The 19,424-nt window shown below is 35.4% G+C and overlaps 1 protein-coding gene across 1 annotated transcript; it reads left to right on the top strand.

The window, feature by feature from the left end:
* The first annotated feature begins 1,604 nt into the window (after positions 1-1,604).
* Positions 1,605-9,418, top strand: LOC138370626 (uncharacterized). Its single transcript, XM_069335195.1, has 4 exons — positions 1,605-1,764; positions 4,279-4,392; positions 5,724-5,945; positions 6,034-9,418. The coding sequence occupies exons 2-4, from the start codon at positions 4,342-4,344 to the stop codon at positions 6,082-6,084; spliced, it is 324 nt and encodes a 107-aa protein (XP_069191296.1). The 5' UTR covers positions 1,605-1,764; positions 4,279-4,341; the 3' UTR covers positions 6,085-9,418.
* The last annotated feature ends 10,006 nt before the right edge of the window (positions 9,419-19,424 follow it).

Here is a 19,424-nt window from a genome sequence, read left to right as displayed (position 1 = left end):
TCAGTGGAAGCCTCAGGAACACTCGTGGGTTCAGTAGAACACCATGTTGCGATTCTTTTGACCATGTCTAGGCCTTGTTGTGTGGGGCGTGTGCCTGGGAACACCCAGCGCATGGGTTTGAATCCTCTTCACGGCTCCTATGGATTTTCATATTGATACATCACATTAGTGTGATTTCTCTGATTAGTAATAATAATAATATTAATTTTATTAATATTTAACTATTTATTATTATGATTTAATTATTTAATAATAATACTTATATAATAATTAAATAATTGAATAATCATTAAATAATTGAATAATAATTAAATAATTGAATAATAATAAAATAATAATTAAATAATAATAATTAAATAATAATAATTAAATAATAATAATAAAATATTAATAAAATATTAATTAAATAATAATAATAAAATATTAATTAAATAATAATAATAAAATAATAATTAAATAATAATAATAAAATAATAATTAAATAATAATAATAAAATAATAATTAAATAATAATAATAAAATATTAATTAAATAATAATAATTAAATAATAATAATTAAATAATAATAATAAAATAATCATTAAATAATAATAATTAAATAATAAATAATAATAATAAAATAATAATTAAATAAGAATTAAATGGTTAAATACTAATAAATAATAATAATAATAATAATAATAATAATAATAATAATAATATTATTATTATTATTATTATTATTATTATTATTATTATAAATAATAATAATATTATTTAATTAACATTTAATTATTATGATTATTTAATCAATATGATTATTTTATTATTATGATTATTTAATTATTATAATGATTTAATTTTTATTACAATTTAATTAATACTAGTTAATTGTTAATAATAATAATAATAATTAATTTTAATAATAATAATAATAATAATAATAATAATAATAATAATAATAATAATAATAATAATAATAATAATAATAATAATAATAATAATACATCTGAGATCCAGATATGTCATTGACGAACGGACGTCTAGCTGGCAACAGCGGTAAATTTAAATGAGTGTATTTTTAACAGTGTACACTGTAAATATATGAAATCTATTCCCTAAATGATAAATTTATTTGGAAGATAATAATATAATTGTAGAGCTTTACTGCTATGGCAGAATAGTCTGATATAATAACTAGATTTATATATGGGAGAGGAATTAAGCGATTAATTGCACAGGTTCCTAAATAAATATTTGTTACATTTTTTGTATTATTACATAGCATTCGGCGTTTGAGACAATAGACCATAAGAAATATTCAACAATCATTTGTAAACAAAATTTCGTACGTTATTGATTATGATTGGCACAAGCGCAGTCGTTGGCGTATGTTTACTGTTTCATACAGAAGAACAGTTATCATATTTACTTCTTTGGTTGAGAATATTTACGCTAGATATAGGTTTAGGAAGACAGATCATACATATATTATCAGAGGAAGCTAATTACAAAAATTCGGCTGCAAATGACAAGTGACTATAGACTTGAAATCCTCAAGTGCCTCAGAAATCCGTTTAAAAAAAAGAGCATCGCAATAATTTACAAAATCTATATAAAATCATAAACGTTTGCCGAGAAAAGGATGAAATAAATATTTTCAATGTAGTTTTGTAGCTTATGAAAGTGAATGTAAATAATGCAGCCTTTACTTGACGGATCAGTGTAATACCTGAAAATACAGTGTGAACTCCTCGTGGGAAATTTCTCATAAAACCAATTAATGTAAGCGAGCATTTAGTTATTATAAGGTGTAATATGGTACAAAAATCCGCATGAATTTTGTGATGATGAAGTGTTGGTGTTGAGGTGTGTCGAGCAGCCAGGGAAGCTCATAACCTGATAGTGTTGGGCACCAGGTGTGTCGAGCAGCCAGGGGAGCCCATAACCTGGCAGTGTTGGACACCAGGTGTGTCGAGCAGCCAGGGGAGCCCATAACCTGGTAGTGTTGGGCACCAGGTGTGTCGAGCAGCCAGGGGAGCCCATAACCTGGCAGTGTTGGACACCAGGTGTGTCGAGCAGCCAGGGGAGCCCATAACCTGGTAGTGTTGGGCACCAGGTGTGTCGAGCAGCCAGGGGACCACATAACCTGGCAGTGTTGGGTACCAGGTGCCACTCTCGCTTACTTCACCAAGGTTATTTTGACAGTAATATATAACTACATGCAAGAGATGAGCGAGTGTTCTTAGTTCTTTCTTTCGTACAGAGTTTGGACTACACTCACGTGTGTGCAACAAGCACCAAAGATATGGGAGAACCAAAAGGCATTTATTTATCTTGTGTATTGCATGAGCTTTCATGAAGTGAAATACCTTTATATATAATTTTTGTTTATGGCTAGTAGTTGTATTTATTTTGGTAAATTTGATCACATAATTCAAGATGTGAGAATATGCATGTATTTAAGTGATGTAATTCCTGTACTAAGGAGGAAAAGATGAACAGGATTTGATTACTGTATTATTGTGCAAGCATCTTTGAAAGTGGACCCTATCACAGAATGTGCTGCACTTGATAACAAACCTGTAACTAACGTTAGAGCTGTGACTGCAATATATATTAGATAGAAGCCCATGGCATTCTGTGGACTTTAGTTTTGAATGAAAATACAATACAATACAATACAATTTTATTTAGGTAAGGTACATACATACAATAAATTTTTACAAGGATTGGTTGACTTATAGGTAGAGCTAGTACATACAATGCCTAAAGCCACTATTACGCAAAGCGTTTCGGGCATGATAAACTTAAATGACAAGCTTAATACTAATTGAGCATAATGAGTAGAATGAAAACAAGAAATGAAAACATAGATGAAAAAGCAGCACAAATACAATTATGTCGACAAACAGCGCTCTTTATAAGTAAAATGTATTACTTCATTACTTCTACAGCTGGGGTTCCATTATCTTGTGTCCATATACTGCAACACCAAATGGGCATTCATCCAAATAGTGGAATACATCATGAGCTTGTATCCAACATGCCACAATCATTGGGTCAAGTAATATGTTCCTTATTTACATACTTTTTTTTTTAATTTAGCTAACCTGTGAGCAAGTACAGTGCTTGGCTTTCTCTGATACAGCTTACTCTCCAACAGTGCACATAACAATTCCATTTCAAGCTCCTATTAACACAATATTTTGTTAGCAGTAGCTTTCACTGATTAATTTAGTTTAGTTTATGATTTAATTCTAACAATTATTTGTTTGTTAACTCTTGTCATTAATAATTTAAATTCTAAAACTGTAAACTAACCAACTTAAGTCAAATGAAAACGGTGTGACTGACTTGGGTATTGTGGTACTGTACTTAATAAATATATAGATAGTCTGAATAACTCGGGTGTTGTAATGCAATATTATAATTTATAAGTAATATGACTGACTTATATATTTATGTAAAAGCCACAAACTCTATTGGTCTTGACAGGGAGAGGAACTTTCCTATTATTCCCAATGAGTTTTTAGGCTTCCCTTGGAGCTGTAACACTATGTTGGTATTTATGACTTCAGTGGATAACAGAATCCATGGGTTTATTACCCTGTTGGTGGAAAAGAATCTCCTGTTGTCTGTACTAAATTGTTGCTCACTGAGCTTGAAGCTGTTATTCCGTATGTAAGACATGTTATGTTTTTTGAAGAACAGATCTGGACTAATTTTCACACACTGATGGCACTAATATGCGTCATCAGTACTCGGACAGGAACTTCTTTGAAGGCGCTAAAACTTGTCATGCGACTTCATTAAGCAACTAAGCATGCTCACAACTTTTGTGAGACCAAAATTGGAATATGCAGTGGTTGTATGGTACCCCATACCTCAAGAAGCAATTAACAAACTGGGAAAGGTGCAAAGACTTGCTCCCAAGTTACTTCCAGGACTGAAAGTCATGAGCTATAAGGAAAGGCTAGAGGTGTTAAATATGCCAAAGCTAGAAAATAAAATAAAAAGAAACAATATGATCAGTACATACTGTACAAGATAGTAATAGTAATTGACAAAACTGATAGCATTCTTTGACACCTGGAACGTCAAGAACAAGAGGTCATAAATTCAAGCTAAGGAAACAAAGGAACAGAAAAACTATTAGAAAGTTCTCTTTTGCAAATAGTGGTAGACTGCACTATTCAGTGCAATGCTAACATTTACATTCAGGTTAGCATGCAAGACTGATTTTAGGGGCATTTCTTTTCATGAATCTCACCAGTTACACTTGGTGTATTCCTGCAGATGGAGTGGAAAGCATCAAATTTGGGAAGTTTGTGGACGGAATAGCAGTAGTATTGGCATAGTATGTCTACTCCTGTCAGTCCGACTGCTGCCCGCAAGAGAGCATTTTCACAGGTAATTCACATAAACAACTCTTTAAATTTTAATAACTGTGTAAAAAACTTAAAATTAAATTAATACTTTTATAAATACATTTACCCTGTCTGAAAATTCAGACTGTTTTATTGAAGTTATCCACTGATTTCAATATTACTGTATTGTATTATTATTATTTAATAGTATGTGCTATATAGAAATTTATAAACAAATAATTATTATTTGCTCTACTGGGATAGAGCCCTGGTAGTGCAGTAGAGTTCATTCTCGACACACAATGAAGAATTCTGGGTTCGAATCCTGAGCGGGACAGAAATAGTTGGGCTCAAATCATATGGATTTTCATATCCATATGACTTCATTATTTCATCTTAAATGGATCAACACTCAACATTGGTAATGATAGTTTTGCTAGAAATCTTCTTTTGAACAATCCCATGCCTTTGCTTAAACTTTTGAAGTCATCCTAAGCTACCCTTGAATTATGTAATCCCTAACTTATCAGCAAACCTCTTGGCAGCAAGCAAAATCTGCTCTTCTCCAATCTCAGTCCCTATATCAAGATTGTGTAAGCCACTTAAACACTGCTTCATCTAAGTCTGCTGATATCAGTTCAGATGTGTAGTTGACTGTAGGGATTTCTTGCTTGAAACATGGATTCCAAAACTAGGACTATTACAAGTGAATATCAGTCAATTGTCTTTTTTTGGGAATACATCCTTATTAATGATCCATTCTTCTGATTAATAGGGATGGTGTACTAAATATTTCTATGTCTGGATAATCCAAGAATCAACAAAATGGAGATTCAGATAATGGGTGTTTCACTGCACTGACAGTCGATGCTACACTGAATAGCAAAAAAAAAGTACTGTAGTGTATGGCAGTTTGCAGAAATTGAATAGTCATTTCTTGTTTCCAATTTTGTCTCAGAATAGTTGTTGAGTTTTTTTTATCTTTGTGTAATAGCAAGTGGTCCTCTATGTAGTGGATTGGATTTTTATCTTCCCTTTCCCCTTTCTCCAATTGAAGTGGCATGACTATTTTCAAAGATGTAACTTGACCATTTGCAAAGATATAACTCTGTAGGGCACAGGTTGGTAGAGATTGTGGTGTTCTTGGTGTGCCCAGATCCTGGCTTGGATATCAATCAAGGAGAAGCTCAGAAAGCAGAGTTTCATAAACTGGGTACATGTATAATGGATTTTGAAAATAAATTAAATACTTTAAAATAATTTTTGGGTTCTGGGTGTTTTTGGACTTTTGATTTTTAAACATCTTTTGCTTGCCTGTATTGATCTTAACTTCAAAATTATTTTAAAATATTGATTGTGGTTACTTTTCAATAGGGCCCATCCAATGGGGAAAATAACGACAACAGTGGTGGGTGGCTTGGAGCGATTGGTGGGGTGGTGGGGGAATGGCTGCAAGGTTGGGGTCTTCTTGGGGTCCTGCGCAAGAAGACCGGGGGTCCAGGTGGTGTCCGGTCTACTCCAGCCACCCCTCCCACACACAGTCATCCTGCTACACCATCACATGAGCACATTGAGTTGAGGCCGCTAAACTTACAGGTGAGCATTTTGGTGAAGATTTGTTTTGTGCAAATTAGAGTAGTTTTGATTACTATATGTCATATACAGTATTTGAATTGCATTTCAGGTGATGGTATATTTGTTCTGCCTACCCATTGATGTTCCAGCATTAATATGAATACGTTTAAAACACATTCACTACATAGATGTTTGTTTCCAGTACACTTTACTGTTGTATGAAGTAAAGTTGAACACCGATTTAATATTTTGAGAATATTAGGATTAGTGCACTATGTAATAAATTATTATTGTACTATTTTTCACACTGTATATATTACACCTTTTGTTTTTCACTTAAAGAAGAGTGGCATATTCAGACTTATCCGGTGATCATGCTCGTGCATCTCCACTTGTGTCTGTGTCAAAGACTGCACTCAACACATATCAGTTACAAAAAATTATAGCTTTGGTTAATTGTCTCTAAGGGGAAGCAATTTTCAGATGGTTACATAGCACTGATGATTATGGATCTTAAGGGTTTATAAGTTGTAAATAAACTTTTATAACAGAACTGCAATTCAAAATGGTAAGTATTCCCCAGGTTCTGGAGATAGGGAAGTAGGTGTTGACAAACTGGGTAAGACTTTGTATAAGACTTAAATTTTGAAGACACATTATTAGGATAATAATGTGTCTAAAAATGGTCAGAGCATGTTGATGAAAGGAAATTAAGTAAATAAGATTTTAGAGAAGTTTTAAGATGCTTTTAGTGGATTTGGCATCCCAAAAGGTGTTCTTTATGGCCCATCGTTTGATCCATTTTCTGAATACCTACTTGGTCATACCCGCATAGGAAGGAATAAAAAATTTTCATAGCTGCTTTTCAAGGGTTAAGGACCTACATGGGGCTATACCCTTCTCATTAAATCCAAGGTTCTGCTAAACCTAGAGGTGTTAAAATATCTGCAAATTTTTAAATCATATTCAAGAAAGTAAAGGTCAATGATTCGGAAAATGAGGCTCCAGTTACTGATATCAAATTCAGCCTTTTAAATTGTGGGAATGGTAAATCAGAGGCCCTTAAATTGAGTGGATACTACTGCTATTTGTATGGTGCCCAGGTGAATACATTCTTGGTGTCCCACCTGCATTATATATTGCAACAATACAAATAGTATGAAGTTTCTTGACAATCCTTTCACCTCATTGCCTCTCTTCGATGTGTTTCTTCTGCATCTTTTTCTGTGGTTTTGTCTTTTTTGTCTTGGTCATTTGTTGATCGGCATCTTATGCCTATTACTATCACCTCATGTCGTCCGGCTTTGGCAGAGCCATTCTTGTTGGCATTCGGTGTCCAGGTGAATGCCAACATGCAAGTTGTTTCATGCTTTTTTCACCTCTGGTTATCCCTTGCTTCTCCTGAGCTATCTTGGTTAATTGATAGTGTGTTGGGATTTCTTTCCTCCACTCGGTTCCCATTACCCCTTTGATCCAAAATCCATTTCTGAAGGTTATGTTTTTGTTGGCTCTTGTCTCTGGTTGTTGAAGCTTTTTGCTTTCCTGTGGTATGGAGTCTGTTCTTTTGACCCAGGTGGATGGTTTCTTTGTTTGCAGCCTTCTGAGACAATTGTCTTTCAGAAGGGTCCTTTGGTTGTTGTTGATTGGTCAGTCTGGCCAGGAATGCTCACCTAATAGTGTTTGCAGTGGGTTGAGCTTCAGCTCTTTGGTCTCAACTCTCAGTCAGCTGGTGTTGTGTCCGGTGGTTGTGGTTGGTGTCATTGAATCTAGCCAGTTTATGCTCCACCCATGGACCCACTCTAGCTTGAATTAGATTTACCATTATCTCCAATCCCCACCTGCATGACCACAAATTTAGAATGGTCATGGTGGGTAAACACATTATTAGAGTCTGCTGTCTCAACCCTCTAAGGCTGCTGGCTCAAGTGAAGAACCAAGGAACTGACTCAGAAAGGAGTGTTTCATTTCCCTTAATGCCTTATCTTTTTTTTCTTTAGCCCAGTCAGTTAATGGAAAAGTGGAGAGGTGACAGGAAAGATTAGTAAAATGCCACATTGCTAGGAAATTAAGTGTATAGTTTTGGCTGTTTTATCATTTTTGTAGATACAGTTTATGTATACAGTAGTAGATAAAGCTAATTATTTTCCAGTAATTTATCTGTACTGTACCTAGATCTTTAAATAATTTATTGATATGCAATAAAAAAATAAAATCTTAATGTGCATGGTACTGTATTTGTGGATGCACTTTTCAATGTTTTTTTTTTTTTTTTTAGAAAGAAGTCATATAGTCTGACTTATGTGTTCATGTGCTGCATTACTAGAGGTATATCAGTACTATCAGTCCCAGTAAGACACGCTTGATATTGACTCGTGGTCTCACAAGGCTGACTCATAAAAATCATTAATATGTAGCAGATTTGTCATATACAGTACAGCAGATATGTATAGATTTTTCTGAGCTATCCCACTTGGATGCTCCATGAGGGAAGATCCTTCTCGTCTGTGGTTAGGATCTGTTGCAGTCTGACCAGGTCAGCATTGCACACCAGTGTGCAGGGTCATATTGGTGCAATTGAGATACAAGATTACTCAGTCTAGCCAAGAATTCAGACAGAAAACTTTATAACATAAACCCAAAAGCCTTTTCCAGTGCAACTTGGCAATCGTCAATCAGGGCCCCTAGCTAACATTTTTACTTATTTATTTACAGTATTTATTTTTATTTTTATATTAAGATACACTGGGTTTTGTTGGTACAGATTTTGGTGATTCATTGGTACATTGTTGCAAAGCCACTAATACATATACATTGTGTTTTTGGGAAGTCTTAAAGCTAGCATAAAATTTGCTGTGAATTTAATTTAAAAGTTGAACAGTCAATCTTTTAACAAAGAAATAAACCTATTTGCTATGGAATACAATATTTATGGAAATATTGTTTTAGCTTATGCAGTGGGGTTATTCTGTATGAATGAATGTTTCTCATGTGTGCATACTAGTCTGTTCTATGTCTCTGAACTTTCACCATCTAGTGACCCAAGTTACCTTATGCACCTGGTCATGTTGTGCCTTTCAGCTTTGGTGATTCTCTTCTTGAGGTTCCTCACTGCATTCATTATATCTAGGTACTTTTTTCTAGGACTTAGGGGTTTGTGCTGGTCATGTCTGTTCTCTCATTCTGGTTAAGAAGTGCATTAACAGTTATATTTTTTCCACTTGAATTTTCCACTGATTTAGACACTCGATTCTTGGCCTGGTGGGCTGTGCACAGGGTATGGTTGGTTGTTTACTTCCTCACTTGTGTGTGGCAAGGCAATCCAGTTTGTTTACCATACGTCTTGCCTTGCCGAAGGTTTTTGTGGCTGTATGTATTTGTATGTGTTGTTTTCTCCTCTTCAGTCTCTTACTCTTTACATTATTCCTTGGTTCTGTGCCTTATGGTGCATGAGATGCTTTGTATGGTGTACATTCAATCGCTTCCTCACCTGTTCATATGTTGCTACAGACTGGGGCTCCTGGTATCCTGGCTTTCATTGCAGCCTTTACTTGGCTTCCCCTATTTGGTGGGACCTGTTAGCTACAGGTCCTGCAAAATTGGAGAATATTTCAACTTAATAATGTAGGTGTTGATTGACTTTCTTAAAAGGTGTTTGTAGACTAGTATAATTTTGGCTTCTGGCTTTATTAATAATTGTTATAATATATATATACAGTATATATAGCATGTTATCTTAATATTGCTAACTTATTCACACAAATTCATTCCTTGTGGATTAGTTTGATTTGAAACTCATTATCTTAGCATAAGTGTATACTGTAATCCTTAGTCAGAAAGATTTAGTCTCAATACAGTGGTTGGGACAAATAAGTTATAATTATAAACCCCACTCACTGGCAGTGTAGGATTGAGAGCATTTCGGTACATTATAAATATTTAACTGTGAAGTAATCCTAATAATGGAGGTAAAGGGACAGTAGAAGCAGGGTCATAAGTGAGGTCAACAGGCAGAAGATAAAAGGGAAAGGTGACCAAGTAGATTTGGAGAAATGTGATAGTGAGCCTAGGGGGAAGCCTAGGGGGAAGATGACTCAGTAAGTCAGGGGGGAAGATGACCCAGTACATCAGGAGGAAGGGTGACCCAGTAAGTATAGGGAAAAGTAACCCAGTAAGCCTAGTGGGAAGGTGACCCTTTAAGTCAGGAGGGAGGGGGGGAAGAGGATCCTGGAGGTGGGGGAAAAAGGGCATCAGCTGAGGGGAGGAAGGGGAGCCAATGGGTGAGAGGATCAGCAGAGGGGAAGGGGATGGAGCTGGTGGGGTGAAAGGGGAGCCAGAAGGTAGTGGTAAATGGAGTTAGCAGATCAGGGTAAGGGTAGCTAGCTTCTATCCATGTTTTTAATTTGATATTAACCTATGTTGAACCATAACATTATATTTATGGGTCCCAGTGTTAGACTTTTTGTCCTTTGCAGTATGTGGTTATTCTCATAATATGATAGTGAAGTTCCTGAGAGTAGATAAATACCTGTATTTTCGTCATATAGTTCAGATACTACACTGAAACAGCACAATATTTCTTAATGTAGTTTGAGCAAAGAAAGTCATTTTGTTGTATAATGATAGTATATGTAGCCTAGTAGGATGTTATCTGCCACATGTAGGGGAGATGTTAAGTAGATGCTATGTTAAGTGTACACTAAATGTCTGCTTGTGGACTTACAGTTCGATTAATATTTCACACTAACACCTAATAATTGTTTAAATGTTTCCAAGATTTATAATGTTTCAGTACCTCAGCACCTTACTTAGATCTGTTAGATAATATGCAATATATTACAATTATTTTCCAACCATTGGTCATATACAATATGTTGATACATTGACAAAAATTCTATTTAAATATTTTGTTTATTCCATTAGTTTTAAAATCTAAATATAGATATTATTTAATACATTACTTTATATAACTTCAGGAGTTTTTAAATGCTATTTTATTATGTACAAATTTTGATGAAGCCATTAGCATTTAGATTTCCTGCTTCTCTGAAACTTTTTTTTTTGACTGCCATGTAATAGACTGCTAATAACAAGAAATGAACCATGTCATCAGCATCATCATAACTGGGTGTGAAATTATTATTTTTGTTAAAACAAAGGCAACATAAGTTCTTGTTTACCTCTTGCCTTGCAGTGTAGGGAGGGTGGTGATGGTAGTGATGAAGGCGACTCTAGAGTGTTGACACGTTGTGATGTGGTGCGGAGGAGACATCCCCTTAACCATCCTCGTTCCCCCAGGCCCCCAAGACATTCTTACTATGAAGGCTCCTCTCCTGACTCATACCTTTTGACTGCTGTTCTTATACATACCTTAAAGCATGGCTCGGGTAAAATGTGTCAAGAGCCACATTGTCACATCTGTACTACTAGACTCAGCAAAAACTTGAATGAACTGTGTGATGACAATTCTATTATTATCAGTCAGAATGAGGAAGACACTAGTGACATCTCGTATCCAGATCAATTCTATATTCGATCTGTGTCAGAGGAAAGGAATGAAGTCAAAAATTTACAAAAGAATGAATTTAATCTTTTGCCTGGATTCCAAGGTTATGCCCAAGTCTCACCTCTCAGTAGCCCAACAAATTCTTTTCAGTATGCACAGATTAGTCCCCTTCTAAGTCCACATTCATCAATAACATTAAGTTCTACACTATCCTCTATAAATCCAATATTGTCTCTTACATCTCATGACAGTTCAGCTCAGCTATTAGAATCTGAAGTGTCATCACTTGACATTTCCTCTTTGACTGATGTAACGATGTCATCTAGTCTGATGTCTGGCTCTGCCCTTTCTTTGCATCAGACTGACTGCCTACTTGGATTAGAGAGCACCATAACATCTTCAGACCTTTCCCTTGCTACTACAGCTGATTGTGGAACACTAATTGGATCTTTTCCTTTAGACACATTTCCTTCTCAGGCATACTCATCAGAAACCATCTCCTCAGTGACATTTCCTTGTGAAACTTTCCCCAAGTATCTTGCTGGTGGAAATACAATGTCTAGTTCAGTTCACTCATTACCTTCTCGACTGACACTGAAGGATCGTTCCTGTGCGTCCCCATTGCGTCCTGTAATGCTCTCCTCAGGATCACTGGTACTTCTTCCACGACGTCCTTCCTTAGCATCCCCCCCTTCTGTCTCCTCTGCATCCTCACAGGGACACTTTATGTGGGAAGAGGTAGGTCCACAAAATCCTCGTGCTTGGGGCAAACTACTGCCATTTTTGTGCTTTTCCTGTTTTTTTTTTTTTTTTAGCCAGATACTTGTACTGTACTATTAAAATGTGCATGAAGATATTATTGCACTTGTAATTTATGTTGTGTTTAACTGGTTGGCTTATTTCAGTACTGTAAATGTTGAAGGTGACTATACACCAGCAGGATATTTTCCTTCCCTTTGTAATAAGCTTATTGTAATTGTCTTAATAATTTAGTTTATCCTCATATTCTGTCATACTTATTTTCTTACATTCTTCGGTATTTTTAAACTCTTAGAAAGTATTCACCATAGGAAAACAAACATGCAATATTTATTATATTTTCCTAATGTTATTTGATTGTTCAGGGTATGTTTGGTTAAACTTTTCACTTTATTATATTCTATGTGACCTGTATAATTTTACTCTCACAACAAGAAAAGTATTATTTAGCTATTTGGTATAATTAAATGGATAATTAGCACAACTATTAGAATCGGTGTTAATATAAGAAAGAACATTTAGTGAGTAATATTTAAAATGCTACTGAAAACATATAGATGTTTATATATATATATATATATATATATATATATATATATATATATATATATATATATATATATATATATATATATATATATATATATATATATATAATTAATATATATATATATATATATATATATATATATATATATATATATATATATATATATATATATATGTCGTACCTAGTAGCCAGAACTCACTTCTCAGCCTACTATGCAAGGCCTGATTTGCCTAATAAGCCAAGTTTTCATGAATTAATTGTTTTTCGACGACCTAACCTACCTAACCTAACCTAACCTAACTTTTTCGGCTACCTAACCTAACCTAACCTATAAAGATAGGTTAGGTTAGGTTAGGTAGGGTTGGTTAGGTTCGGTCATATATCTACTTTAATTTTATCTCCAATAAAAAACAATTGACCTCATACATAATGAAATGGGTAGCTTTATCATTTCATAAGAAAAAAATTAGAGAAAATATATTAATTCAGGAAAACTTGGCTTATTAGGCAAATCGGGCCTTGCATAGTAGGCTGAGAAGTGAGTTCTGGCTACTAGGTACGACATATATATATATATATATATATAATTAATATATATATATATATATATATATATATATATATATATATATATATATATATATATATATATATATAACTAAATAAATACAAGAGTTCTTACATTCTTGTACAGCCTCTAGTACTCGTAGCATTTCGGGCAGGTCCTTAATCCAATGTTCCCTGGAATATGACCCCTCGCAAAGAATCGTCTTTACAATCAAGTACCCATTTTACTGTTGAGTTAAACAGAGGCTACAGTTAAGGATTTGCGCCCAGTAAATCCTCCCCGGCCAGGATACGAACCCAGGACAAAGCGCTCGCAGAACGCCTAGCGAGCGTCTTACCTGTACGCCACAGAGACTGCAGACAAAAATAATTAATTAGAGATTTGTGAGGTGGGTAATGTCGAGAAAAACTAACGTTCATGTGGTATTGAAATGTGAGCAGAGTTAAGGGACATTGTTAAAAATACAGTATTGAATAGTTGTTGAGGTCCTTAGGAGTATCAAAGAGAGGAGATAAGAGTGGCTTAAGGAATGGAGGAATTGATAATTCAATCAGACAAATAATAGAAGAAGCATGTCAAAAAGATTCACCAAGTGAAACTCACTTGGGTAATTAATTTATAAGAGTAAATAGGGAGGGATGATATTACAGTACAGTATAACAAAATCTGTAATAGGATCTACAGTATAAAAAAACTTATGTACTGTATAGGGTATTGCTGTACTGTACTGTAATAAAAAAAATACTGAAGTGTTGTAAAAACTGAAGACATAAGGTATTGAGGCATAAAATTGTGTAAGAGAAAAAGGGAAGGATGGAAAGAATATTCAATGTTGAATAGGCTCCAAATAATAATGAGAGATAATTACATTTAGACAGGCAGAAAATTAATGAAATACAAATGCATTACAGTGGCACCATGCTTGGATGGACTAATTTGGACTGAACCCGTTTCGTTTTACCGAGGCTTCCAGATTGCCGAGGGTGACACTGTTTTTCACTCGTTTAAAATGTTTTACTTTTCTGGTGGATCCCTCAGTGGTTTCCTGAAGCTATCTCACTGAGATGGCTCCTCCTTCCTGAGTCACATCAGCGATACAAGTCTTGTATGACCTACTGGGGACCAGAGGCAGAACTTGCCCACCTCACAGAGGCACAGAAGGCAAGGGAGTACTATAATAATGCCCACTGAGAAAAATCTAGAAGCAATACAAACAATAGCCAGATTTATAGAAAACGAAACACTGAAACAGTCAAATGACTCTGCAAAAGATTTACTAAAAGCCTAGCATTGAACGTAATGAAATGCCTCTCAGGTTGAGCCCCGGTGGTTCTCTGTAACTGCCTTGTTCAGATTGCTTTATGGTAATGGATCATATGAGTTGTGGAAGTTCTGTTTGGCCTTCTTGGGAAAGGAGCCATAGCTTGAATCCCCTCTCACAGGGAGGGTCAGGGATCATCAAATAAATACCAGGCCACCAGAACCCTGTTAGAATGCCACCCCACCCCCCCCCCCCCTCCTTATTCCCTCTTCCCCCAGCCTGAATATCAACCCAGGAAATGTTGGAGAAGACCGTACCAAGGCTGTGTATTTGCAAACATCATGGATCTGATGTGGGTGAGAGTAGACTGCAAGTAGGCTTGACAAACTTGCATAAGCTTCAGGCACACACCGTACTGTGTACCTGTAGGAATGGACCCGACCACCCACCCTAGGCAGCTTGGTTACCGCTAATCATGAAGCTCAAAATCAGAGCCGAGGCATCCATGAACACATTGAGCAACAGAGGAGGATGATGCCATTGAATCGAACCCACAAGAAAGCCAGTGAAGCAAGAGCCAATGAAGGGCAGGCTGGGCTGAAACCTGCCAATTTAGAGAGGGATGAAATGGGTTGAAGTAGAAAACCAATACAGTACAACACTTGTAGCCAAACTCTGCCTAGCGTGAAAAATCACACAGGCAGAGTTCAAGCTCCCGCACAACCTCTCAACCAACTTGCTAGTCAGTTGGAACCAATCCAACATCCAATGGTGATGAAGCTGCAAGCTGAACAAAGCTTCCACAGGCAGGGATAGAGAAGTCAATAGTGTGTCCCATATTAGGCCCACCCAAGTTCTAACCTAGGATGAAACCAACTGGTAGGTCCTCCAGTTCACCAGCACCCAAACCTGACAAGCTGAGAATGAACCAGATCCCTGGCCAGCTGACACATGGACTGACTGAAAGCTACACCAGCCAGGCATTGATGTAGGTGAGTTTGTGGTGGTGTGATAAGCCCTTCAGAGGATTCATCTTCCTTCAGGCTCTGCTCTCTGGCTACTCCAACTGCTCCCCAGTTGTTTACTCACAACTGTGAGTTTGTTACTATGTCACAGAATAGGTACTATGAGGGGTCACTGAACTTTAAGGGATTGCTGTGGTCTGTCACCTCCCTTTGGAGCTTGACTCTGTGGGTAGCTCAACTTCTGGACTCTCAGGAGTTTGCTTCTCAGTGTGATTCACTTGCAGGGTGTGCCCAGTGTTCTCTTGGACAGTCTTTCTCACTTCTATTCCTTTTTTTATGGACTCTACAATATATAATTCTGTTGGCTCTGCCAAAGGTTCAGTTGTTCAAAGGTGGACCTTTTTGTACTGTTGTGAAACTAGCAGTTTTCCTCCTAATGGGTTTGTTCCCTTGTTGTGATTCTTTCACAGTGGATCCCTTTTGTCTGGACTGGTCAAGGTGAGATGGTTTCTCCCTTTCACCCCTAAACAGGTTCAGCTGTTGCTCTGGGTGTTGTCCAGGTTTGAGACGTACTCAGGCAAGGTGATCCTTCTGGCTCTTGAAGCTGACTCAACCTTGACATAACAGTGTGGTTTGTGACAAGCAGTATAGTCAGGAGTAAGTTCAGAAAGCAGTGGAAAAGAGGAGGAACACTGAAAATATATTGTTCACAGATAATGCTGCATCGAGTTAAACAAAATGAAATTCAGTAATGTATTTCTGTTTGATGAAGATGGGAGAAAGTGCACTGTATCTAGATACTACAGAGATTTATGAATTGCAGGATGGCACATGGTGCTCTAAAGAGTGTCTTTAGGAATATGCATGAAAATCTATATGTAGAGTATGAGAGAATTTGTTGTAAGGCATACTTTAACTAATTCTGATGTTTGGGAGTGAAGTAAATTCAAATTACTAAAGTGACTTAAAAGGTGTTTTTTATTTTAAACTGAAACAACCTCAGGGGTGTATCACATTTGATTTGATTTCCCTCTTATAGGAAAAACTGTTTTAAGAATACTATTGTTCAAGATTAGACAATTCACAGTTGAACTGGCAGCTCTGCAAGTAGGGAGTGTGTGTTTACCTAATGATAAGTGTAGTGCACCTAATTAGTAGAGGGAAGAGTAAAAGGCATCAAGGATATTACACAGCTACAATTTATTAGCAGAATCTACAGTACAGGGCATTGTACTGTACTGTAGATTCTGCTAAACCTCATAGATAATAAGACAATTTTTTTATACTGGGATTTAATTCATGAAGGAATAAAAACAAAATGAAAATGCTAATTGCTACATGACATGATTGTACCTTAAATCAACCAAAAAAGAAGTGGAGTATGAAGTAGATGTGGCAACACAATAGCAATGTTTTTAAGTAATGCTAAATAACAATGGGTGGTGATTAGTTTTGACAATGTTATACTGTATTGTGAAAATACAGGGATTATGTTGGTCTAGCCATTGATAGGCTTTTTAGTGTTCTGTTTTTGAATAAGCAAGAGTTTAATAGTGTATGTGTACTTACAATGCATGCTTGATGCCAGTCATCATCCCTCTAGACTAAGCAAAAGTAGGAAGTACTGTAGTATATTCAATTTTTGTTTTCTAAACCATGTTTATTTTAAACAGTTTTAGATATATCACATTTTGACTTAGTTCCACAATGCTTGAAATGCTTGAATTCATTCAATGCTCGAAATATTTTTCATTTAACCTAAAACCATTTTACAAACCATCTCTGTGGCATGAATTTTTTGAAGGTTAAAGCTTTTTGTGTGTTAGTATTGCATGTATTTTAATCTAAAAAATATTTTCTTGCTGCATATTCATAATGGTTTAGAGAGCTATATATGCTATTTATTCATATTATAACAGTATACAATACTTGAAATAATTATTACCTGTATATACCAAAGCATAAATCATGTAAGATCTAGTGGTTGCATATGTAATGAATAGTTATATGGGCACCTTCAGCTACTCGTGCTGTCAATGGATAAGTACTGTACTATGGAGACCATGAGGCAATTCATTATTACTTGCAATTTGTGTTGGATATTGTCTAGAAATACACTTTTTAATATTACTAACTTTACAGTACACCATTAATTTCCAATTAAATACCTGTAGTGTACAGTTACAGATATTTGTATCGAGTTTTAGTTATACTCATGTGCCTTGTGCATGCTCATTTGTTTTATAGTTGATAGGTATGAATCTCTTAATATATAAATGTAATGGATAATATTTATGAACTGTCTTTTGGCACTTATTTTTAATACATAATACACAGTATTCTTTTGTCTACTGTAGAGTATTGTAATCAGAACATGGCAAACCATAGTAACTACAAGTTATTTTATGTATTAAAGTTTGTGTATACTGTATTAGAATTACAAGTACTGTACTGTGTGTTTTAAGTTCATGCATCTGCCTTCAGATATTATTATAAAAATATGATTTAATGTACCTAGTAGTATGACATGATATACCTGATAATTTTGACTAACAGGCAAATGTAGTTTGTTGTATTTATATTAAATTATTGATCTCTGTTATTTCTGTATTGGCACCCTGAGTGACTTTCTTTAGCTATGCACTCTGTTTCATTAACAATCTGGAATCTGACTTCTTTTGAAGACCTATCGAACCCATTGTATCAGAGTGGCTTTTTTCACAGAGGTGAGGGAACTGTAGAAGTCAACATCCCATGTATGCTAGAAGCAACTAATAAAACAACTTCAAAAATGTCATAAATAGCACAGTGGTCTACATGGTTGGTTCACCACCAAGGGTCCTATATTCAATTTCTGCAGTAGGACAGAGACGATTGGGCATGTTTTCTTTTACTTGAAGTCCCTGTTTACCTAGCAGTCATTAGGTACCCAAGAGTTAGTCAATTAGTTAGTAATTTTAGTTAGTTGGGTTTCGTCCTGGGGAAAGGCGGTAGATGTTTTTGATGTTTTAAGGTGATATTATAACTTTCTGGGCAGTTTACCTTAGTGTAGTGCATTTTTAGTCCCCAGTGCTTCCCTCATTTCTGTGAGAATCCTGAATTCTAGTCCTGTGGATTCATAGAACTTCAACAAGTTGTCAGAAAATGATTGTTGACGGCAACTCTTAAATAATCAGAGCATATAGATCAACAAAGCCACATTCAGCTCTCTATTTTTGTGGTCTAGGAATTTTTAAAATATTTACAGTACAAGTTATTCTGATGATTACCATTCATATTGTAATTGAAGAGTGCTGATACAATTAACTTTATCAAAATAACTTGGTCATATATAGTGCACTGACTGCTAAAACTAATCCTTTTGTATGTGTAAATTTTCAGCTGTCATGGCTATTAGCACTTGGTCTAATAGTTGGCTTATGTAGTCCAAAGTCCATTTTATTTTTTATCTTTCTTAGCCATTTATTTTTAACAAAACAAGTACAGATATAAGTACAGTACTGTAATGATAATACAGATACTGTATTTTATGTTAGTAAATTTCACACCTTAAAATTCAGTCCTCTTCTAGTGTTTTAAAATTAAAAAAGAAAGGACAGAGGAACATCAGACTATCTGGAATTGTTTTAAAATGGGCCATTGGTCCTCATTTTAGTCCTCCGTGGAGAGAGGACCAACTTTCCATCACAGTTCTCATAATGGACCGAGTTCTAGGATTTCATTCCTTTTGCAATTTGGTCCTGGCCACCTTGCATATATTGGAAAAAATCCTAAAAGTCTTACCTTTCTGGGCATTACTAAAAACATTGGCTCTATGTCAGGGGCATTACCACCATTTACTGATGCCTATGCTCAGAACCATTGTCGCCCTGAAAAATTTCAAGATCTATCATG

This window comes from Procambarus clarkii, chromosome 32 (genome assembly GCF_040958095.1).
Source record: "Procambarus clarkii isolate CNS0578487 chromosome 32, FALCON_Pclarkii_2.0, whole genome shotgun sequence".
Classification (NCBI taxonomy): domain Eukaryota; kingdom Metazoa; phylum Arthropoda; class Malacostraca; order Decapoda; family Cambaridae; genus Procambarus; species Procambarus clarkii.
Note: the sequence above shows the minus strand (reverse complement) of the source record. Positions and strands in the feature narration are given on the sequence as shown.